This window comes from Trachypithecus francoisi, unplaced genomic scaffold, assembly GCF_009764315.1.
Source record: "Trachypithecus francoisi isolate TF-2019V2 unplaced genomic scaffold, Tfra_2.0 Lachesis_group0, whole genome shotgun sequence".
NCBI classification, from domain to species: domain Eukaryota; kingdom Metazoa; phylum Chordata; class Mammalia; order Primates; family Cercopithecidae; genus Trachypithecus; species Trachypithecus francoisi.
In genome coordinates this window covers 89,166,873-89,192,162 of record NW_022681453.1, presented here as the reverse complement: position 1 = coordinate 89,192,162, position 25,290 = coordinate 89,166,873, and the positions used below count along the sequence as shown (strand labels likewise).

Genomic DNA, 25,290 nt, shown 5'->3' with positions numbered 1-25,290 from the left:
TAGCATGTCATACTAGGAACAACTGGATTCTAGTCTCCATTTTTGCCACCTACTAGTTCAGTGACATGGAGCAAGTCTTGTCTTCCGTTTCCCAGGCTGCGAAATGTAGGAATTGACTCAGATGATCTCTAAGACCTCCTCTAGTACTGAACAAAATTGGAGGGAGGGAATAATACACTCATCTTCCCTACTGCACCCCCGCCCCACGGACAGCTAGCTTTTCTCCTGACAGGAGTGCGTGGAGCCGCAGAAAACTTCACTGAGATTTTCGCAAAGCTCATTGCTCCACTGTCTGCGGCTGCCCCTTTTGAGCTCCTTCCATGGAAGGCTTGTGCCAAGAGCAGTCCCTCCCTGAACTTTGAAGCACTCTGTGAGTGCCCCTTCTGGTAAGGCCCCCGGCATCTTTGTCCACATGGGTCCATTGTGCAGCTGTTTGCTATTGTTTTCTTCAAGATCCAAATTTAACTGTCCCAATCTTCTAAGTCTTTAAGATAGTCAAGGGAACATTAGCTCACTGAAAATAATTGAAAACACCTTTTGGAAAAGGCAGCTAGGAATGCAAGCATGGGATTCAATCATACTGGTCGTGATTTTTCAGGGAAGAGATTATTCCTCTATCTTATAACATTTTCTAAGACATTTAGAGAAAGCAATTCCACCTCAGATTTTCTGAGTCATAGTCTTTGAGAGCAAGACCAGGCCACAGAGATGCATGACTTGCCCAGGACCTCCCAGTGGTAGGTTATGAAACTGTTCTGCAATCCCCTGCCTGGGCTCTTCCTCTGCAACACTAGCCTCCACCTTTCCAAAGCCAGACAGACCATCCTGGGGTTGCAGTCATGTTCTCTGTAGCATTTCCCATTGCCTTTGACCCTGAGTCACTCCTATCATGAAATAAGGCTGTAATTAGGACACCCAAATGCTCAAGAAAACCTTTGCATCAGAACTGCACAACTTGTCTCATCACCACTGTCCTAGGAGCTCTCTGCAGGTATGCCAGTGCTGACAGGCTGACTGGCCTCTGGAATATGGTATCTCCTATTCTCCCTAGAGCTTGCCTGCTTCATTCCATCCCATGCAGTCTAAAGTGTATTTTAAGAAGACTTGAAATGAGTGCAGAGGTTAAACATTTCAAAGTAGCTTGGGATTACAAGTAATTGTAACCCAAGGTCATTTGGAAAATGTCATTCTTGAAACCGTACCTTTAAGGGGTGTGCATGTGTGTATGTGTGTCCATGTTCACCTTCTTCTTCTAAAACAAAATGTTTTAATAAATGAACTTGTGGAATTTGATTGGAAAGATTCATGTTTTGTAAGGGAAGAAGCAGTGTAAGAAATTAGGTAACAAGAGCAGCCAGTTTTAAAGATGCTGATAAATGCTTTGCAGCACAAGTCTTCTACCCTGTCCCTAGCCATAAGCATCATAAGTTATTCTGTCACCAGAAGTGTAGCCATGTTCTAACTTATGTGCCTGACTTATATTACAAAAGCATACTAGCTCCTCAATTTCCCACATAATCTTTGTGTCTGAAGCCACTTGAGTATCCCAAATTCCTGTTTCTGCCATATCTGACAAGAATAAAAATAATATTGGAAAACTAACCGTTTTCTACCAGTATCATTAGGCAGAAGTGAAATCCTTTTTCTAGACGTATTTCCAGTATTTTCCTTAAGACAGGATTATTTCCTCAGTGTCTCCTCTCGTGATTCACGGTACATTGTTCTGATTCCGTGTTGGGCCTGAGTAAATACTAATTGAAACTGTAAAGGCAGTATATAGCATGGTCGTTAAGAACTCAGGTTCTAGGGTCAGATTTCTCAGGTTAGAATCTTAATGCTGGTCTTTACCAGCTATGTGTCCTAGAGCAAGTTGCTTGATCTCTCTGGACCTTATTTGTGCCACATCTGTAAAATGGGGTTGCAGATATTAATATCTATTTCCTAGGGCTATTACGAGCAGTGGTCCTCAAAAATGTACTCTGTAAAGAACTTAGAAAAAATGCATACTTCCTCACACATTTTTAAGCTGGATCTAAAACTTTTTATCATGGTTTTCAACGTTTATTTTTGTTAGTAGGAGGTAGAAAAGAGTAAATATTCTATAACATTATTAAATAAGAATTTATTGTGATTGAAAATAGTTGACATGCTGGCTAAAGATGTCCTGATTACAGCACGTGTCCCTGAAACCAGTTGTATTTCCCGTCATAGCATATTTTGGTTTCCAGGAGTCTGTTTACCCCAAAGACAATGGTATACAAGACAATGAACTATAATAAGATTTGTTTTGGGTGAAAAGTTTGGCTTTTTTTTTTTTTTAACATGAAAAAGTCAATATGAATGTAGTTGGATTCTCAGGCAGCTAAAAGATAAAGTACAAGTGGAAGTTAAGGTCTAAAGACAAATATCCTTAAAATACCCTTGCATGTGCATATCTTGTATTTGCATGCCCAGTACACTTACCCCAGTTGGAAAGCCACTAGTTATGAGGGTTAAATGAGTCAATGCATGTTAAGCTTCTAGAATAATGCCTGGGATGTAGTATGCACTAAGCAAACATACATTATGGCTATTATTATTTTAGGTTCTCTCTTTAGAAAAAAACAATTCATACTTACTCTGAGGCCCTACCTTATCCTCATGTCTTATTTCCCTGCATTCAGCATCCTTTAGAATTAAGTGACTAAGGATCAGAAGAATCTATTACCTCTGTATTAGGATCATGGTTCTATTCTTCTCACAAGACGGACTCATTCCAGGAGTTAACAGCAGGGACTTCCTGGTCAAATTCCATTCAGTTTGGCTATCTATAAATATGACATTCTCCTGGATACACATAACTTTCACTACCTGTGGATCCAACCTGATGCTAAAGACTCCATAAATTGAGAATTTATGGGGTTTCATAAATATCTTGAAGGAGTAGAGGTTACTGGATAACTGCAGAAACAGAATACGGAATGGAAAAAATTGAAGTGTAAAATTGTGAAAGAAAAGGGTAGCTGTTTTTAAACATACTCTATGCATTGGTCATCAGACACTTAGAAATCTCCAAATCAAAACAGGGACCCCTGGCCTAACATATTACCAGATATGCTGAGTTGAGCAGCTTATGTCATTAGATATTAGTTCTGTGTTTTTATAGCTGATGTCTTCTGTAACTTTTTAGTTACCAAAACAATGTATGTTCATTTTAGAAAAAATCAGATAATCCCGAAGGAGAAAATGAAAATCACTGATTTACTACCACCTAGGGATAAAGATTTTGATACATATCTTCTCGTTATTTTTCATAAACAAAAAATATATGCTTTTAATTTTTAAGTAAACTTTTTACTTTGAGATAAATGTGATTCACATGCATTTGTAAGGAATAATGCAGAGTGATTCCACATACTCTTCAACCAGTTTCCTCCAGTGGTAACATCTTACAGGACTATAGTGGAATGTCACAACCAGTATATTGACATTGATACAGCTTAGAAAACTTTTCTATCACCACAAGGATCCCTCATGTTCACCTTTTATAGCTACAACCATTTTCCTCCCACCCCCTACTCTCTCCTGAAACCCTGGCAATCACTACTCTGTTCTCCGTTTATATAATTTTGTCACTTCGAAAACAGTATATAAATAGAATCATACAACATGTAACCTTTTAGGATTGACTTGTTTTTCACTTATCACTTAGCACAATTTTCTGAAGATTTATCTAGGACATCTGAGTTTTTTCTAGTTTTTGGCTATTGCAAATAAAACCACCATAAAAATTTGTGTACAGGTTGTTGTTTGAACGTAAGTTTTCATTTCCCTGGGATGAATGCCCAGGAGTGCAGTTGCTGGGTTCATACCGTAGTTTTATAGAGTGGCTGCACCAACTTACACTCCTACCAGCAATGTATGAGTGATCTGATTTCCCTGCATCCTTGCCAATATCTGGTGTCATCACTATTTTTTTTTATTTTAGCAATTCTGATAGATGTGCAGTGATATTTCATTTTGATTTTCATTTGCATTTCCCTAGCAGTTAATGATGTGGGACATCTTTTCATCACTTGTCATCTGTATATCCACTTGGATGAAATGCTGGCTCATGTCTTTTGCCCATTTTCTAATTGAATTGATTGGATTGTTCTTTATTGTTAAGTTTTAAGAGTTCTTCATATTTTTTTAATGGTTGTCCTTTCTCACATATGTAGTTTGGTATATTTTTCTCCCAGTATCAAGATATTATTTTCATTCCCTTAACAGGGTCTTTCATGGGGCAAAAGTCTTTTGTTTTGATACAGTCTAACTCACCAATTTTTTTTATGGATTATACTTTTAGTGTTAAGTATAAAAACCTCTGTGTCCGGGCCAAGATCCCAAAGATTTTCTCTTATTTTCTAAGAGTTTTAATTTTACATTTTACATTTAGTTTCATGATCCATTTTGAATTCATTTTTGTTTAAGGTGGTAGACTTGAGTTCGGATTCACTTTTTTCCTATGGATGTCCAATTTCTCCAGCACCATTTGTTGAAAAAGCTGTCTTTTTTTTTTTTTTTTTTTCTTTTGAGACAGGGTCTCTCTCTGTCACCCAAGCTGGAGTGCAGTGGCACAATCTCGGGTCACTGCAAGCTCTGCCTCCCAGTTTCACACCATTCTCCTGCCTCAGCCTCCTGAGTAGCTGGGACTACATGCACCCGCCACCACACCCGGCAATTGTGTGTGTGTGTGTGTGTTTTAGTAGAGATGGGGTTTTATCATATTATCCAGGATCGTCTTGATCTCCTGACCTCATGATCCGTCCACCTCGGCCTCCCAAAGTGCTGGGATTACAGGCGTGAGCCACCACACCTGGCCAAAAGCTATCTTTTGTTGGTTGAGTTGCTTTTGCACTATTGTCAAAAACCAGGCAGGCATATTTGCATGGTCTGTTCATAGATTCTCTGGTGACTATCCCTTTACCAGTACATACAGTCTCGATTACTATAGTTAGTCTTGAAATAGGTACACTGATTCCTCCCACTTTCTCTTCTTTTTCAACACTGTTTTAGTTATTCTATTTACCTTTCCCTTTCCATATACATTTTAGGATCATCTTGCCTATATCTACAAAAATCTTGCGGAGGTTTTAGTTGGAATTCCATTAACACTATATATCAATTAGGGATAAATCGATGTATTTGCTATGTTAAGCACAGTTGGCCCTTCCTACCCTTGGGTTCTGTATCCGTGAATTCAACCAACTACGTATCAAGAATATTTTTAAAAGACTATTAAAAAAATTGAAAAATAATACATATTGAAAACCAATATACTACAGTGAACTCATTTTTGACAAACATACCAAGAACATGCACTGAAGAAAGGACAGTCTCTCCAATAAATGGTGCTGGGAAAACTGGACATTTATATGCAGAAGAATGAAACTTGATCACTATCTCTTACCTAATACAAACATTAAACCAAAATGGATTAAAGACTTAAATACAAGACTTCAGACTATGAAACTGAAACAGGAAAACGTTGGAGAAACTTTTCATGACATTGGTCTGGGCAAAAACTTATTGAGCAATACCCCACCAGCACAGACAACCAAAGCAAAAATGGACAAATGGGATCACATCAACTTGAAAAGCTTCTACACAGCAAAGGAAACAATCAACAAAGTGAAGATAAACCCACAGAATGGGAAAAAATATTTGCAAACTACCCATCTGACAATGGATTAATAACCACAGTATATAAGGAGCTCAAACAACTACATAAGAAAAAGTTGAATAATCCAATTTTAAAAATAGGCATAAGATTTGAATAGACATTTCTCAAAAGAAGACATACAGATGACAAACAGGCATATGAAAAGGTACTCAAAATCATTGATCATCAGAAAACTGCACATCAAAACTGTAGTGAGATATGATCTTACCCCAGTTAAAATGATTTATCCAAAAGACAGGCTGGAAAGGATGTGGAGAAAAGGGAACTCTCACACACTGCTGGTGGGAATGAAAATTGGTACAGCCACTGTGGACAACAGTTTGGAGATTCCTCAGACAACTAAAACTAGGACTACCATATGATCCAGCAATCCCACTACTAGGTACATACCCAAAAGAAATGAAATCAGTACAGCAAAGAAAGATCTACACTCCCATGTTCATTGCAGCACTGTTCACAATAGCAAGATTTGGAAGCAACCTAAGGTCCATCAACAGATGAATAGATAAAGAAAATGTGGTACTTACACTCAATGGATACTATTCAGCCATAAAAAATAATGAGATCCCATCATTTACAACAACATGGATGGAACTAGGGGTCATTATGTTAAGTGAAATAAGCCAGGCACAAAAAGACAAACATCACATGTTCTTACTTATTTGTAGGATGTAGAAATCAAAATAATTGAACACATGTTGATGGAGGGTCGAAGGATGGTTACCAGAGTCTGGGAAGAGTAGTAGGGGGTGGGGAGGAGATGGGGGGTAGTTAATTAAAAAAAAAAAAATAGAAAGAATGAATAACACCTAGTATTTGATAGCACAACAGAGTGACTATAGTCAATATAATTTAATTGTACATTTCTAAATAACTAAAAGAGCATAATTGGATTGTTTTTAACACAAAGGATAAATTCTTGAGGGAATGGATACCTTATTTCCCATGATGTGATTATTATACATTGCTTTCCTGTATCCAAATATCTCATATACCCCATAAATATATACACCTACTATGTACCCACAGAAAGTAAAAATAAAAAAAGTTTTAATGAAAGCCAATACAGTATAACAGCTATTTACATAGCATTTATATTGCCTCACAGGGGCTCCCAACCCCTGGGCCACAGATCTTACCAGTCTGTGGCCTGTTAGGAACTGGGCCACAAAGCAGGAGATGAGCAGCAGGCAAGCCAGCATTACTGTCATTACTCCGCTTCCTGTCAGATCAGCCGCATTAGATTATCATAAGAGCACGAAACCTATTGTGAACTGCAGAACTGCACATGCGAGGGAACTAGGTTACATGCTCCTTATGAGAACGACTCTAATTCCAGATGCCCTGCGATGAACCGTTTCATCCCCAAACCACCAACCACCCCATCCGTGGAAAAATTGTCTTCCACAAAACCAGTCCCTGGTGCCTAAAAGGTTGGGAACCACTGTTGTATTAGATACTGTAAGTAATCTAGACATTTTTTAAAGGATGTAGGAAGATCTGCATGGATTATATGCAGATATTGTACTATTTTATATCACTGACTTGAACATCCTCAGATTTTGGTATCTGAAAGGGAGTCCTTGGACCAGTCTTCTGTGGATATGGAGGGACAACCCAGTATTCCAATCCATGAACACAGTGTCTCTATTTTTAGATATTTGATGTCTTTCATGAGCATTTTGTAGTTTTCAGTATACAAGTCTATATATATACACGTTTTGTTGGATTTATGTCTAAAAGTGAGATTGCACTCTGTTTTTAAAGCTACGTATTTGTGAACATGTACATCATGAATATTTTCTAAACTATTAGGTTACTTTCAGCACCATTAATAGACTCTAATAATTAGTTCTGGATTTGAATATTCTTCATTATTCAGCAAACATCACAAAGACTACTTGGTTATTAAATTTTTCCTAGCCCAGGATTAGGCCTCCATTTCAACAAAATATTCAGCTAGGATACTTGCTACCTTCTAAGTTGCAATGCCTTTGTTGCACTTTTTCTGAATAGCTTTGTGTAATATTTTTACTCAGCAGAAACTCTTATCATTTATTTTGTTGGTTTTTTAAAATTTTATCAACAGTGGCATATCTGGCAAGGTAACAGTGATTTTTAATGTTTAGCTAGGCATAGTAATGGTACGTGCCACATTGCTATTTGAAAAATCTAGTAAAACAAGAATAGCAACAAGACCATAGGTCAGGGACTACTTTGACTCTTGGCTGTGCTGTAATTTGTTATTGCCAACCCACTGGAGTCTGTACTGCTTGCGACACAGCCGGCTGAAAGCGTCCCTGTGATTCCCTCACCAGTTAGCAGATTCACATTTTATGACAGATAAAAAAACAAACTACACGGTACCTGTGTTGGTGATGATAAGCTTCAGTAGAAGGAGGCAACGAGATGTAAAGGAACAAGCACTGTGTTTTAGAGTGAAAAAAACCTGTATTTGAATGCCATTTCCACCATTTAACCAGCTCTTTGACCTTAGGCCAGTTACTGAACTTCTTTCAGGCAAACTTTCTCATCTGTAACATGACAACTAGAATGCCTACCTCACAGGATTCTTGGAATTAAATAAGTTAGTGTATTAAAGTATTCAGCATGGTACCAGGCAGATAGCAAGCACTCAAGAATTGTTAGCTATAGTAGACTGACTCTATAAGCTTTATTTGTATTATTCATAATTGACCTTTGGCTCTTGTTGCTAATCAATACCAGTACAGGCAATGAAGTTATTTTTGTGCATCTATTCCTTCCCTACTGGAGTATAATTACCTACAACCCTGAAAACTTTACATGCCTCAGTGTGTAGCATATCCGTGCCTTCCAAAGAATGTTGAATGTCATTGCCATATACAGAGGTGGGAACTCACCTTGAAAACAAACCATTAGCAAGAATCTGTTTTTAAAAATGCCTTCCTTAAACTAGGAAAATATTTTAGGGTCTCAAATGGCTTCCTTAAACTAGGAAAACATTTTTAAAGATTCCAACTGATAAGAAAGACTTTTCATTCATTACCTGGAACTCGATACTTCTCAATTTGGGATTATAAATAATTCCAGTTAAGATGGTGTTGGATTCAGCCATGCATGGGATGTGGAGTAGAGTGGTTCAGGAAGCAGGTTTTTGCTTTCCCAATTGCAGAACTCTTCTTTATATATTAAAAGGGAGTTTTCAAATTTTTGCCAATGATCATTTTTCATTTGTAACCCAGAGGAATTTTGAACTGTCATTTTGCAGGCTTTTTCAGGAAGCTTACATGCAGGATTGAATTAATCAGAGAATACAATATTGGATTTCTGCATTTTTTAGTTTTGAAATTGACTTAATGTGGGTAAAAGACTGAACATTTATCATCTTAGTACACACACTAGGAGCAATCAAATATAACATTACGTAGTTCCTTTGAAAAGATACCAAGAGTCTCATATCGGTACACCCTTTAAAGCACAGAGATGCATAATCCTATCAGAATTATTCATATGTGCATTAAAAGGGTAAGCTATCATCTTTCCAAATTTTTTGATAAGATTTTGTAAGAAACAAGTATACAAGGGTAAGGAAGGTAGAGGAAGAAGAGAGCTGGTCTTGTAGTTAGGATGGTAGGAAAAGCCCCTGCCAGCCCCTAGGTAACATAAAATGTAAGTATTTATTGAGGTCTAATTATGTATCCTTAACTAAGTCATTTAACTTTTCTGAGCCTCATTTCCCTATTTACACAGGGGAATTATAATAATGTTTCTGTCTTCCTAAGGTGATGAGCAAATAAGATTATCTCTAGAAAACTATATAAATGTTTCATGTTATTCATTCCATAAATATTTATTAAATACCCACTGTGTACCAGAACTGTCCTAGGGATAAGGTTAAAACCTCTCATAAGATATGTTCTGTAGCAGTGGGAACCTAACAGGCCACCAAGGAGAGCCAGACATTTGAACCACTTAAGTATGGTAAAGTATCATAAGTATGCAGAGGTAGAACATTCCAGGTGTGGTTATGGAACTGAGTCGCTGAGAGTGGGCAGAGGGTTTTGGAGTTGAAGTATGAAGCCACAATGTTGTAAAGATCATCCATGTTCAAGCTGAGACAAACCACAGCTGGGAGGGAATTAGGAGGGGAAAAAAGTTTGACCCAGTTGTCGAAGTCCTTATTAAAGAAAGTGCAATGATGAGGAGAGGCCAGTAGGTGGCAGAACTGAGGAGTAGGCAAGTGTGGCGTGAGCCGTGAGAGCAGAGGTATTTTGATAACAAGAGAATGGAAAGGAATTGCCTGGAAGCCGCATGGTGGGCTAGGACAGTGCTGCCACTCAGATTTTGGTGTGTGGGCTCTTGGGGCACAAGTAGCCTTCTCTTGAGATGCTCAAGGGTTGTACATCCTGGGGAAAGGGTTGGACAAGAAATAGAACAGGACTTAGAATGAGCAGTCTGTGAAAAGGATAAATGTAAGAGTCCCAAAATAGCAATATTTGTCATTTGTTGAACACGTATAATGTACCATGTACTATACTTGACTGTCCTATGCATTATAATATTGCCAGACCCTGCAAAGTAATTACTATCATCTGGATTTTACAGATTAGGTCATAAGGCACAGTGAGGCCATATGCATTTAAGGTACACAGCAAGTCCACATTTGAATCATTAAATCCAGTTCTGCCTGGCCGCAAAGCTGTGCTTTTGCATGGTTCTGCATGTCTTCAGAGAGATTCAGAGCACACCATGGGAAGGATTTGGAGGCAAGTCAGAGAGGAAGGGAAGAATCAGAGGGAAGAATGCGAAATTATACAGGAGTGAAAATAGAGTAAGTGAGGGGACTATTGACCCTTGAGACTTACATTTTTGCTGGTAGCTGAGAATAGCAAGATGATGAGAAATAGCATCACTGAGTATCTGGTGGATTGTGAGACCTCGCAAGGTTAGTATCGCCTTGCTGTATATTCAGGGGAAGTGCTGTGGAGGAGGTGCTGGTGTCTTTTGAAGAGAATTCTTTCAGGCAGTTCATGAGGAAGATCAGCTTTTCCTGATTCTTCCATTCCTGGTGGAGTGGTTGACCAAGATTTAGCTTCCTTATGTGTTTTGGATCAGTTTTTTAGCCCAGGTATATAGAGAACAGAGAAGAAAGTGTGTGATGACACTGGCATCTCACTTGCATGCATGTAGGATAGCAGCCAACAGATTTTGAATCTCTTGACCACTTTTGTACTTGGGGGCCTCTGGAGCTGGGTGTTACATACTGGAATTGTCATTAGACTATGGTGAAAAATAAACACATGTATTAGCCCCTCCTGAGTGGTGGTAACCAGTTACTTTCTGAGACAGCATTATACTAAGGCTGAGAAAGAATCCCAGGCACAGGTAATGTTCTACTTTCCTTTACTGAGGGACAGTTAATACTACAGCTAAAATGACAGCTCCCCACTGCCTATGAGGAGGAGTGCATTGACTTCATTGACCGAGGACACAGACCAGGACCAGAGACTTTTGTGGGAAGAAGCTTCGGTATTTGGTGGGAGGAGCAGTCCAGCTCTGCAGGCAGGTAACAGTGACCTCAGGTAAAGTAGATCGGGTTAGAAGAAGCAAAAGCAACTGAAGAGACTCTCACAGCCTTGCTTTCAGTGAAGTACTTCCATTGGAATTCTTGATTGTGGTTGAAATAAATATACCCTTCAAAGTGTAACACATGCACTGTCTGATCCAGTCCAACACAGGAGGGGTTGGGGTGTGAAGAGGATAGCTAAATATCCTTGGAAAGGGGATAATAAGGAAAGAGAAATGAAAGTAGCCTAAGATGTTCACAGAAGAAATTGGATCCTCATCAGTGTGATTTCTGCTTCTCCACAGGTGTGAAATCTCTCTTTTCTTCAAATCACTCCAGTACTTTATCTGTACCTCTGTTGTGACACTTTTCATATTCCATATTGTTTTATATTTTTTGTGTTCTTCCTACTTCCATTACTAAACTGATAATTCTTTGAAGGCAAGGATGATGCCAGGCTGCATTCTGTGTCCTCCGCCATGCTTTGCATTCAGCAGCTACTCCGTGTTTGACTAAATTCATGACCCCAGGGACACTGTGCTTCCTCTGGGTTTGTTCATTTACTTGGCTATGAAAGACAATAATTTGCAAAGCCAACTTTCTCCTTTTTCTGAGGTCAGTGACCAAATTATATTAAAAGCATTTTGCAGTGCTATAAGTATATAGGAGAGAGGTTTTCTGTTTAGGGAATGTTGCTAAGCCCTCGCATCAAAAATAGCCTTTCCATCTACCACCAAGTTCTGCCAGGGCGGAGCAGATTGGCAAGAACAGTTCAAAGGAAAAAGCAATGTAATGCCCTCTGCTCATGGCATTACAGGTGCCAGTGGAGGAAAAAAGTGTGAGGTTGAGGCTTGGAAGGCTGAGTGCTGTAAAAATGAAGCAGACCGACTGTGGGGCAGAGATCTAGTCTTTGTGAAAGACCTTCCCTGCCTTTTGTATATTTCTGTGCACCCTTTGATTGTAGGCCAAGAGTCTTTAATAAGAAACTGGTGATTTGAAGTCTCCCCACATAAGCAGACCAAGCAGCTTTTTGAGAGGAGCCTACTCAGACCGTGGAGAAGGCAGCAGCTCACAATGGCAGCAAGAGCTACGGGACAGCGAGAGTCAGCCAGAAGCACACGTGCAGAACCCGAAGTCTTGAGCACAGCAGGAAGTTGGGCAAAGCTGCTCCATTCTGAAGGTTATTATGGCCCCACTGGGGGCTGCCACACAAGTATTGGCATGAAAGCAAACCAGTGATGGGATAGCTCTTTTAATATTTGCAAAATCTACTCTAGGTGTGAGCTCCTTTATGTGACTGAAGATCTAGAGTCTTTAGGAGTTTGTTCCTCAAAACTTGAATCAGGTTTTTTCTAGGCAAGTTGGAAGCACGGATTGGGCAGGTAACAACAACCGTTCTTCATGTTGAGCAAAAAGGAGGTGTGGGCAGTTAAGGGCCAAAGCTGAGATGGAGGAGAGAATATTGGTTGCCAGCACTGTGCTGTATTAGAAGCCTTTCCAGCAGCTATCACAAACTGCCCCTAGGAAATTCAAACAGGAAAACCTTTGGGTTTCACTTCACTGGCCTTGCAATAAACATGTTTGTTCAAATAACAAATTGTTGCATTAAGATAGATCTGTCTGTGTTGTCCTAAAGAAAAGAGTCTATGCCCTGTGTGTTGGCAGGATTATCAATGAACAGCTGATATTTATGTAAATATCAGCCTCATTAATAAGAATCATGAGCACGGGTCTGCCAAGGTTCCTGACAGCTTGCTTTATCAGCTGCATTAACTCAGAGGTTTTCAGTTATTAGAAGCGTCCTCTTACATGCCTTATTTGCTTAAAGGCCCAGGGGCCATGTCACCAAATTGGGGCCTCTAGCCATCCACTGAGGAGAGATGGCCTTCATTTCTCTGAAATGAAGACAATCGCCATCTGTATGTGTTTGGGTTGGAGAGCACAGGTAAGTGTCCTCTCCAACACATTTGCATCTCCAATACTCTACAATGAGAGTGGCCCTCTCTCACCCCCACCTCCGTTGCCAGTCATGCCAAGTTACAGGGTAGGGGCTGCAAAGAAGCTTGCTCAGGCAAAGCATCTGGATGGACTGACTGGTAGGAGTCCCCTTTGCTGGATGGCTCACCCTGACCTCTGCCCGAAGCTGGAATCAAGACCAAGATGACATAGTGTGGTCACACAAAGCTTGTTAACTACATCAGTTGTCTTTGTTTATTCAATAACTCTGAGCTACACTTATTTTTTAAACAAGAAATGTGAACCACACTTTGTTTGAGATACTCCAGAAAGATGTAGCAATGTGGTTACCGTTTTATAAACTTTTAAATAAAACTGTTAGCAGTTCACAACTTTGTTTAAAGAACAATGGCTTGGAACATAGGCCTGTGTTCCCAAGACCCAGAGGACAGTGACCAAGGCAGAGAAGAACCCAGTACAGATCCGGCTGACCAAGGCCTGCTTTGCATGCCCGAATCTAAAAGTTAAGCTCAAGAGCCTTTTCCTGTTTTGCAGAAGAAGCAGTGAATTTGACCCCATTGCTTTGGTGATTTGCACTGATGTTCTCAGCTTGTTAGCTTTCATCAAGAAAAACTTTCATCAAAAGAAACTCAGAAAAAGCAGGGATGAAAACAGTCACCCCTGTTATTTTCCCTTACCCCCAAAACTGGCTGAGACTCACCATTTATAGCTTAGCTAGCTCAATATCTAGCTATTGCCATCCTTGTTTCTTCACTTCCATGTTTTTTTACCTGTATAGTTTATTCTCCCTATAACAGCCAAAACCTCACCTATGCTTTAACTGTAATCTTTCTGTAAAAGTATCCGCCTTTATTTAACTTTCTGCTCATGGCATGATTTATGTATATAAGAGTCTTCATTTACAGATTGTTTCTTTTACTATACTTAGGTGTAGCTATTGTTCTCTTGGCCTAGTCTTGGAAGGGGTGTTCACAAGTAAGCATTGTTTAAGTCTCATACACTTTCCTCTAACAGCATACAAACATTTATGCCGATATAGATTCTTCTGGCCTGTTGACAAGGCTGATTTAGTAGATAATGTATTCTCCTGCCAGAGCTTAAAGTTGAAATAACCTATCATACTGATTTGGGAGTGGCAACATTTGGTTCATAAGTACTCAGGAAAGACATGAGAAACAGGAATTTAGACTAGTAATATCTTTTTAGACACATGTTCTCACAACTCAGTTTAGCTCCCTGGAAGGCATTTCTTTTGGATCGACTACAATTCATATCTAACAGTTTCATAGCTTACAAGTAAGACTATTATTAAAATGTTAACTAATTCTGGGGCAAAAGGGACTTCCAGGAAGGTTCAGTAATCATTGAACAGGTTGGTTAAAGGGCTATAAGATTAACCGAAAACATAGCACTTCTCATGTACCCTTTAAGCAGAATTGACAAAGTATTTCCCAGAGATTAATGACAGTCTGAGTTAATAGGCTGAGGGAAGGTCATGAATCCTTACACAAAGGTAGTCTGGAAAGTAGAAATGAAAAACAACTGGTAGGTCAAGCTGATGCAATCCCAGGAGACATTTCAGAAGACCAGTTCCCTTTTCAGAAGCCCATGCTTATTACTGTTGTCACTCTCCTCCACATGGCATGCTTCCCACTCAGGCTGTTAACCTCCTGGGATGCAAGTCGTTTTTTGAAAGCAGCTTATAAGTTCTCCTTTTATCAAACAAAATTTTTTTTTAATCAGCGAGCTTTCTTTTTTTTTTTTTTTTTTTTTCTTTTTTTTTTTTTTTTTTTTTTTTTTTGAGGCGGAGTCTCGCTCTGTCTCCCGGACTGGAGTGCAGTGGCCGGATCTCAGCTCACTGCAAGCTCCACCTCCCGGGTTTTACGCCATTCTCCTGCCTCAGCCTCCGGAGTAGCTGGGACTACAGGCGCCCGCCACCTCGCCCGGCTAGTTTTTTGTATTTTTAGTAGAGACGGGGTTTCACCGTGTTAGCCAGGATGGTCTCGATCTCCTGACCTCGTGGTCCGCCCGTCTCGGCCTCCCAAAGTGCTGGGATTACAGGCTTGAGCCACCGCGCCCGGCCTGAGCTTTCTTTTCTCACTTCAAACTTAGAAACATCATCTTGGAAGTCATTCAAATCACGTAGCTTCTCACCATCAGACAGTATGGACAGAAAGTTGTGCCTGGGAGTCTAGAAGTCAAGGCAGTCAGATTATACCTCCTAGGGGTTTCAATTAGATAAAATATCCATATGTGCTGTGTATACCATATGGAGAAAATATGAAATTACTGTCAATAGTAGACTAGGATTGATGGAACAATCAGATACAGATACCACATAGTAAATCAGAAGAGGTTGACTTATCAAATGGACACAGCAACAAGTCAGTACAGTCAGGTTACCATTATAAGCAGAGGTGCAAGCTTCCAGCTGTGGAATACTCTCCAGGGACTTACGCTTGCAGATGATAATGTCAGACTGAAAGCTCGATCCTCTTCCAGGCCAGCCTAGGCATGACTGATTCTACATGTAACCTAATCTGGATCTGTTCCAAGGACCCCCCTGCCCCCATCTAGCCAAATTTATTAATCTCAGGATTATGCAAGATATATTTTGGCCTCAGGGGCAAGAAGGACTCCAGCAGAAATGGGGGTAATGGTGGCAGATGATCTGGAGCCACCCATCTGGAACCACCCATCTGGAACCTGCACCAAGAAACCCCACTTTGACTCTTTACCCAAAGAAGAAAGGTTGAGAGCTGGAGAATGATTTCTTAGTTGAAAAAGATCTGCCTTCATGGATGGGCATCATTTTCTCTAACTGTGTGTCCCTGGTAAGGGCTGTAGGATCCAGAAGCATGTGCATGCTTACCTGGCCTAAAGCATGTTGCTCACCTTCCTGCTGTAAATGTAAGCTTCTTTTTGAATGCTTTGGATGAGTTATACCCCATCTGATTCACTCAAATGGTGTGTGACTGGTGGTTGTACTACTCCTAACCTAATGCTCTGATCCCTGTAGTATGTTTTCATACGTCTGGAAAATTTAAGATGCCAGAGGTTATATTGCTGCTTTTTAAAAATATGCAGAAAGTTAATGAGATAACAGAAGTATGCTAAGGGAAACTCTGAGAAAAATGTTTTCTGGTCAGTAGATGAAGGGAGCCCCACTACAGTGGTGACTGGCATTTTGCCACCAGTGTGTATCTGATCTAAGTCTCAAAGAATAAATACTTGTGGATTTTGTTACACAGCCAAGAGATATAAATTTGGAGCTACCAGTTCAAAATGCTTAGTGCTGCAGGTACAGGTGAAAATCTTTATATTCTTCCATACAGTTAAAAAAAAAAAATCCTTGTTTTATATACAGATTAATTCCACTAGACCTAGCTGGACCTTTTGAGTTTCTTTACAACTGAAATTGCCTTTTAGAGAGGAACTATCCAGACGTAGATGGGAATATAATAGAATTCTGTGCTGAAGAAACTCGGTTATTTAGGTCATGATTGCAGTTTTATGATGCCATCTGGGAAAATGACGAAGTGCATGTGGGTTTTAAGTAAACTAAAGTTTTTCTCCCTTCAGTGAGCGTTATAGCCTCTTTTGACACTTTGTTGGTAGAATTTCTGAACACTGTGTTTACTTTGAGAGTGGTGAATCCACGGGTGTGTCATGATTTGGATTGGAGCTTTCCTTCCGCACATTTGGCAGGTATTTAATGCATTAGTACAGTCTTTCTGAAACTGACCTAACCACTTAACGATAGGCTAGTAAAACTTGCAGTCTTGTGAGTATAAATGCTGTCTTTTTTAAATTAGGAAAGAACAAATAAAACCCTGTTGGAAATTCCTTGTTTTAAAAGGAGTAATTTAATGCTCTACTGTTAACATTCTCCCAAGGTACTATTACATAAATAACTACTGCAAGACAGGAAGAGTCATTTCCCATTCTGGAATAATTTGCACGTTTAGGAATTTCATTGTCTCCTCAGAATCCTCTGGACTGTGAGGCCAGAAATTAACACTTTTTTGATTATGGAACCTTCATTACATGATTTAAATGTTATGGTAGAAGATAGCAAGAGAATTAAAAAAATAAAAATAAAAAATTACTTGCTTAGGGCCAAGAGAACCTCAGGGAAGGGAAAAGGACGTTTCTACCTTTTTAACATCGGTCAAGAAAATTTCTGGTTTACATTAATAATCAATTTTCTGGGATTTTTCTTAATTCCAAAATCATGAAATGAGGCATTTTAAATTCATACCTGTCCATGGATGTGTAGTCTAGAGCACTGGTTCTTAACTTAGGGGCCCAAAGAAAATACATGATTCAAATGCCAGTTCCTTTTATTTCTAGATGACGTTTCTAGCCCATGGCTTCTTAATTTGGTCCAGGGAATCCAAAGTTTTGTGTTTGTGTGCAATCTAAGTAGGTCTTACAGCATTTATCAGCCTTTCAGAAGGAACTGACCACATTGTCAAGACTGATTTTTTTTTTTTTTTATAGACCCAGTATATAGCACCATGGTGGGAGTTTTCTATATTAATGATAATGATAATAACAGCCTCTCATTGACCACTTATGTGCCACTAACTGTGCTTATTACTTATCAAGGCAGGTACAATTCTTATCTGCATTTTATGGCTGAGGAAACATGAGGCTTTAGAGGGTAACTTGTTGAGGAACACACAGAAATGGATTAGAAGTTGGTTATGGCATCTGGGAAAATCTATGCCCTTAGGCATTAAACGCATTGTGGTACATTCTGGTTTTGACTCTGATTTTGTTTGATATTCATGTATTCAATTCAAACAGTCCTCACTGTATTCTAGTGGTTGGACATTGCTCTGTATCTAGATGCTACTGTGTTACAATTCCGAGATCAGCATTGGATTACAGGACCCACGACAGTGTCTGGCACTCGTTTGTTTGTTACATAACTAAGTAAGCAAATGAACAAATGTATGCCTCTTCCAAACATGGCTTGGGTCTTCTTTTGTGATACACCTCATGCTCAGCACAGTGTGTGGTTGTGGTGGCTGTTGTTTTTGACAAATAGTATGCTTGCTATAATGTCTATCCGAATACTAAAATCAGATCATATTCCCTTGTAACTGTATATCTGTCAGAAGCCAGCCGCTTCTGACCAGTTTCGCAACATGACATTTGGAAGGCGGGTACTTGGAGTTTAGTGCGTAGTTTTTGGTCCCATGGCTTTTTCAAGGCAGTTTGACAGTCAGTATTATACAAGAACAGAGTTGAGTTTTCTGGGTTCTACAGGATGATCATTTTTAACTGTCTCTTATAAGAAAACAAAAACAAAAACAAAAACACCTATTTCTCTGCCACTAACTTTCTCAGGCCTCAATTCTTCATCTGTAAATCAAGATGGTTGGACTCTATTAGTCATTTTTTAAGGGTTCTTGTTCTTTTGCATGTTTCAATATCCTAAAAATTTTTTTTCAATGAAAATCTGTAAGAATTCCATCCACCACCAAAGCAGAATATGCTGGTTGAAGTGGGATTCTCTCAATATATAGAGCCACACAATAAGGTATGCTTTACATATTGTAAAATTACCTCTTATATAATGTACAATTCTGCAGATTTTGACAAGCTCATGCAATCACGTAACCACCATTATAGTCAAGACATAAAGCAGTTCCATCACCCAAGATGTTCCTGCTCACCCTTTTGTCGTCGGTTCCTCCCCTCAGTATCCGCTGTTGGCAACCACTGATGTGTTTTCTGTCCCTATAGTTTTGGGGGTTTTTTTCCCACAATGTTGTATAAATGAACTCATTCAGGATGTAGCTTTTTGAGTCTGGGTTCTTTCAGTTAGCATCATGCAATTGATTTCATCCATATTGTTGTGTGTTTCATTGGTATTGCTGAGTAATTCATAGTGTTGATTTACTATAGTTTGATTATTCATTCACCAACTGAACGGCACTGGAGTTGTTTCCAGGTTTGGCAATGATGAATGAAGCCACTGTAAATATTGTTACCTAACATTCTAAGGTTAATGATATATAAGTTAGCTGCTAAATCCCAGCACTTTGGGAGGCCGAGACGGGCGGATCACGAGGTCAGGAGATCGAGACCATCCTGGCTAACACGGTGAAACCCCGTCTCGACTAAAAAATACAAAAAAATTAGCCGGGCGAGGTGGCGGGCGCCTGTAGTCCCAGTTACTCGGGAGGCTGAGGCAGGAGAATGGCGTGAACCTGGGAGGCGGAGCTTGCAGTGAGCTGAGATCCGGCCACTGCACTCCAGCCTGGGCGGCAGAGCCAGACTCTGTCTCAAAAAAAAAAAAAAAGCATCAAACTCAGGAATCACTGAGGGAAGAGATAGGCACTGCAATCTGCATCTGCAAATGTTTATGACCCCCCCCCAGTGCCCCCCCAATCAAAGAATCCTTAGTAACTTCTCTACCCATACCCACTCTTCAAACTGTTGGCAACCATTTTTGTTCTTATTTGAAGAAGAAAGATTAGGAGATGTCATCTGAGATAGAACCAGCCCCAAGATAAATCAAGTCACTAATACACCCCTGGTGGCTTTGGGAATATAATATTTTTACATTGATTGGAAGGAAATGCAGTAATAAGTTTTAAAATTTGAACTACTAACTGCACCTGCTTAGAATCTAAAACTGAAGTGGAAAACATAAGGCTTAACCCCACATGCTCCCTGATCAAATGCAAAGGTTCTTAAAATAGCTTCATTTAGAGATGTTAGTAGCAGCTGAAACAAGGAGCTGGTGTCCCTAGTCACAACCTGTCAGTTTAATATCATGGCTCAGAAGCAGCTGCCTCTGTATTTTTTTTGTTTCAGGGCCAGGAACAGCAACTCTAAGGAGAAGCACAGAAGCAGCTTTATCTAGTTTGCTATCCTCCCCTGAATTCCAGTTTCCTAGTCAAGTGATTGTCCCTAGATCCGTCATGAAGATACATGTCATCCATTCCAAGCCACAGATAGAGAAAAAAGTATCTAAAAGCCTCCAAGGAATTACAACAAACTTTAAATACATGTGCAGGAAGTTCCAGGAAGAATGTAAAAAAAAAAGAAAGAAAGTCGTGTATTTGCTTGGTCATAGCTAATAATAGACAGTACTAGCTATGTGGCTTAACTCTCAAAATCCATCAGAAAAACCTTCTCTGTTCACTGCTCTGCTCAGCTCTGTATAATTCTCCATTACCTGTGCTTACCATTTTTCCATGTAGAATATTTTTTCTTGTGAGTTTTTCCTCTTACCCATGATAAACTGCTTCTTCAAACAGCCTACTTATGCTTGCACCAGAAGCAAGATCTGGACTGGGTGGACAATGGTCTGATCTGATGTGACAGTGTTTTATGTTGCTAGGCTGGTGGCACTAACTAGCAGTGTAAAATTCCATTTGCATTTTGCATGTAGGTGGATATACTAATATACTATACTGTTCCTATCCTAAACAGTCACAAACTTTTTAAAATTTTATCGCTCAGAATAATTTTTTATTTCATTACAATAATATTAGGAGTCAGTTCAGAGCTTTACAGCCCAGTTTGCCATATTCTACTTCATCATTCCACCCAAAAAGAAGAAGAAAAAGGTAGCAGCTTATATCTCTTTAAGCAACTAAACTGATTTTTGAAGGGCCAGAAGGAAAAACTCTAGGGTAAGGACCTAGAAGGGCAATGGAGGCAGGAAGAGGGTGGTGGGGGGAGACACGAAACGTTCCTCTATCTGCATGGTTTCCTGTTTGCTAATACCACTTTCAAACAATAGGTCAGGGCTATGAGTACTCATGTTGAAAACACAGAATTTTTCTAGTCCTTTATTTAAGAGATTACCCCATGAGGCTGTGCATTAGAGAAAACATTAGCTGGGCTAGTCCCTTAAATATCTAAAACTTAGTTTATCCATCTGCTGAACAGGGAACGGTACTACCTGCCTTTCCTACAACACAGGGTCAAGTGAGTAACTGATAATGTGAGTTTCATACACAGTATAAAACACCTTGTAGGTATAAAATGACATTGTAATAAAAGTCTCCTCGACCAAGATGAGAAGCACAATAGGCCTGCTTTTTCACTGTGGGCCCCAGTGATTGACCATCAGATTAAACAGAAAATCTTGCACTACTGTCCGATTTGAACCCTAGACTTCTAAGAGGCTATAATACAAATTTTCTTCTGTCTTCTTTAGAATTCCTGTCTGACCCAATTCTGAAGAAGCAGATGGTATTAGTATGTGACTTTTTTGTCTAACATCTATAGCTTGCACTGAAATGTCAACATCCCTCAAAGAAGGCTCAAGTATTTACACTCAAATGTGTTTTCCAATTCAATTATTTGATGCTGAGATGGTATCTAAAATTGTCTCCATATCTATGTTGAACAACATGCACAATATACAGATTCAGATCACTAGTAATCAGACTCTCTATGCAGATTCCTACACTCAGGGCATCTGGAGACCATGTTTGCCTCATTCACTGTTATAGTCCCAGTAATCAGAACAGAGTAGGCATTCTAAATAGTTGATGAATGAATGAACAAATGAGCAAACAAACTAAGCTATTACTATAAAAGTGTTCCCCTAATATAACTAAACAAACTTATTGTGTGTTGCTGGTAGGCACTAGTTCTACCCTAAGGAAAATAAAAGCTACTGGCACTTTTTCCTTAAATGTTTTTTAAAGTAACATATTAGAAAGGTGAAGCGGGTATTATTACACTGGTAATGAAAATTTTGCTTTAGGTTAGGACATAGAATAATACGGTCTGTAATCGGAAGAAAAGAAGATAGAGCCCCTTACTTTTAGGTTTGTTGCATCCTTGGACCTGCCTAACTCTTGGCAAGTTGCAATGGCAGTCTCCTACAATAATGCTCTATTAAAGGCACCATCATTTTGATGGCACAATAAAATATCTTCATCTCCATTGCCAGCGCCACTACCTAAGACCAAGTCTTGACTAAATTTATTACTTAAATTTATTGCTAATTTATTGCTTAAATAAAGTTTAAGCAAAAAAGACAATTACACATGAACTTTAATAGAAGGTAAACGCTAAAAATAAACTGTCACTCACTTTTTAAATAATGCATACTTTCCTTTGCTGCAGAACTTTTACAGAGTATCTTTGTATTGGTTAGTATAAGAACCCAAACCCCACACTGCTTTGGGAAATTACTTAGAAAATTCTCATTAGAGTAGACCTTAATTACCCAGGTGGAAAGAGCCCATGAATATTATTGCTGCCTTTAGAAATTTTTATTAACAAACAGCTCTTACAGTATTTATGCTGATTTTTAATTAAGCATAATGAGAGTTTCATAATAGTGTCAACTGATAAACAGAGAAATATTTACGTGGAATATTTGGCTTTGGGAGATAGCAGATTGATAAATCAGAAAATGTCATCACAGGAAAAACATGTTTAACTGTAGCTAAAGGAACATTGCCGTAATTTCAATGCATTCTCTAGTATTAACTACACCATGTTCTCCTTTATACAAATCTAATACACATGTGGAATATGGTAGTGTAAACAGTGTATGTGTTGCACCTCTTCTATTCCTTCCTGAGATGTGAACAGATAATGAATAAAGAAAGAGATGTAATCATTAATTGGTATGGAAAGAAAAAAGAATAACTGAATATGTCACAACCATTTTAACTGAACACATATCCCTCTTCAATGGAGGTCCTATATACACAACTGTGCAGCCACCCTAAACATTGAATAATCCTCCCATTGAGGACTACAGTGAGCAGAATTTTCTGTGATATCATTTGGCAGCAGCCTAGCATCATTTCCCATTTGTATCCAGATGTGATGTGCCCATGGATATCCAGTCATCTTCTGTGGGGTGTTACAAAACAAGTTCTTGATAGGTATCTCCCAAGACCTCTCAAAACCTTCCCTCAGAAACCTGCTTCTGTTCTCTGGCTCTCATTCATTAAATCTTAACATCAACAGAAGGTAAACAAACAAAAGAAAAAAGAGACAATCTAGTTGCCATTTGAAGATGTTAGTTTCTTCCACCAATCTTTCCATGAAAAGAGAATTCTTCCTCTGCAATTTAACCTATTCAGTATACTTCTCCATTTTCAACACATTGTGATGATTTTGACATGGCATATTGATCATTCACATCAGCTTACAAAATCAAGCTACTAAGAAGGAAAGCATTTATCCAAACATACTTTTTCTTTAATCTTTGACTATTCATCTTACTCTTAACAGAATAACAATTTAAAGTTTCATTTTGGCTTTCTTTCATGTGTATCACTTTAGTAAAACTGACCTACTGTCAGGATAGTTCCTCTAATTTGCAAGCAACTCTTAGTCATTTTAGCCTAAAAGTCATCATCTGTCATGAGCTCTTAATCACACTGCATTCCCTTGCATAATATTCACAAGATCCTACTTCTGGAGAGTGGTATTGGCCACTCCTAGCTGTTGAATAACACAGAAACATCCCGTCTTCTCAGCAAGGATGAGGACACTTAGCTTACCGTGCAGGTACCTTTGTTGATCACGCCTGGTAATTCCTTCTTCTCATCCCCGCCAAAATCCAACAGTGGAACCCAGGACCAACAACAGCGTTTTCTTCTTCTCTTTTTGGACACCCTCTCAGTTTTTGTTTTGTAGGCTTGAAAGCCACCGAGAGTTTGCACCCGCGGGCCAGTGATAGCTCTGCAAAGGAGAGGCAGTGGAGAGCCCAACAACAAGTGGGCCCAAACACTAAATATTGCCCTCTTTCCTCTCCGGGCAGTGTCCTTCATGCTCTGAAGACAGGCAGCCTTACCAAAACCCTTACCCCACAGCTTGCCAGTCTCTGTGGAAGAAAGGGTCTAACTGGACTGGGCTGCAGGATGAGGTGACCCAAAAGCCAGGAACCATCTGCCCAGAGCAGACAAGTAGAGGCACGCACAGGCTCCGTGAGCACGTCTGTGTGTGTGCATGCGTCTGTGTGTGTGTGTGTGTGTGTGTGTTTGCATGTCTGTGCCCAGCAGCTGCTCTCCAGATTAGAAGACACCACTCTTTGGCCAGCAACTCTGAAACACCCTCTTGGGTAATTTTAAATTCATGTGCACATCTTGGCTAAGAGTAGAAACTTCCCAGGCACAATCTGGGTCCCTTTCTTTGCTGTGTTGCGACCCCAGATATACTGTGAACCACAGACAGCAGTGCTAGCACCTGAGGAACAGATGCCCAGATGGACATTAAATTGCACCTCATTTTGTACCCTGCAGCCACGAATTGATGGAAGCCTTGTTTGAGATTTAAGTAACAAGGGCATGACCCCTTCTTGGACACCCATAACTCAAGGCACTGTAAACATTCGCTATTATTAACACTGTGTTGGACTCAAACCGGAATGCCTGCTTGTTCCATTTAGTGTCACAGGAGACATGAGGGCAAAGTGCTGAGGAAACTCTAGAGCAACATCAGAATGCATGGTGGTATGTTTGTCATTTATTATTATTATTTGACATTTTGTTTTATATTATTCAAGCGTTAAGAAAAACTTCATGCTTTGGATTGCTAAAATTTGAAGCATCTAATTTTCTTTAAGTAGCATCACTTGTTCAGATTGAGGGGTTGGAGAGAAGGGAGGAGTTTGTTCATTTATTCAACAAATGTCTATTTCGGCATCCATTATGTATCAGATTATCTACCAGACATGCCTACCACCTGCCCAGTGCTCAAGTCATGCATTATCTAATTTAATCCTCACAGCATCCCTTTAAATTAGTCCTACTCCTGGTGATCAAATGAGAAAACCAAAGATCAGAATAATTTCATAACTTCCTAGGGTCTCACAGATGATAGATAGAAGACTGAGGATTCAAAATTGAATCTGAGTTACTCCAGAGCCCATGCTCTTTATTTTTAATTTTTAACATCAAAATAATTTCAGACTTACAGAAAAGATACGAGAATAACAAAGAATTTCTTTTTTTTTTTTTTTTTTTTTTTTTTTGAGACGGAGTCTCGCTCTGTTGCCCAGGCTGGAGTGCGGTGGCCGGATCTCAGCTCACTGCAAGCTCCGCCTCCTGGGTTTACG

The 25,290-nt window shown here is 39.4% G+C and overlaps 2 protein-coding genes across 4 annotated transcripts in view; one reads left to right on the top strand and one right to left on the bottom strand.

The window, feature by feature from the left end:
• FILIP1L (filamin A interacting protein 1 like) overlaps window positions 1-24,196 on the bottom strand; it is a 277,714-nt gene extending 253,518 nt beyond the window's left edge. The window contains exon 1 of the mRNA XM_033211485.1: window positions 23,735-24,196. The gene's annotated coding sequence lies outside the window, so the exon portion shown is untranslated. The remainder of the gene's footprint in view (window positions 1-23,734) is intronic.
• Window positions 1-25,290, top strand: part of LOC117083604 (collagen alpha-1(VIII) chain) — a 554,637-nt gene that overhangs the window by 456,429 nt on the left and 72,918 nt on the right. The window contains exon 1 of one of the 3 annotated variants that reach the window (XM_033211494.1): window positions 24,622-24,685. The exons of the other annotated variants lie outside the window; for them this stretch is intronic. Coding sequence (XP_033067385.1) covers window positions 24,676-24,685 — 10 coding nt within the window. The 5' untranslated portion in view covers window positions 24,622-24,675. Of the gene's footprint in view, window positions 1-24,621; window positions 24,686-25,290 lie in introns of those variants that run through there. 3 annotated transcript variants of the gene reach the window in all.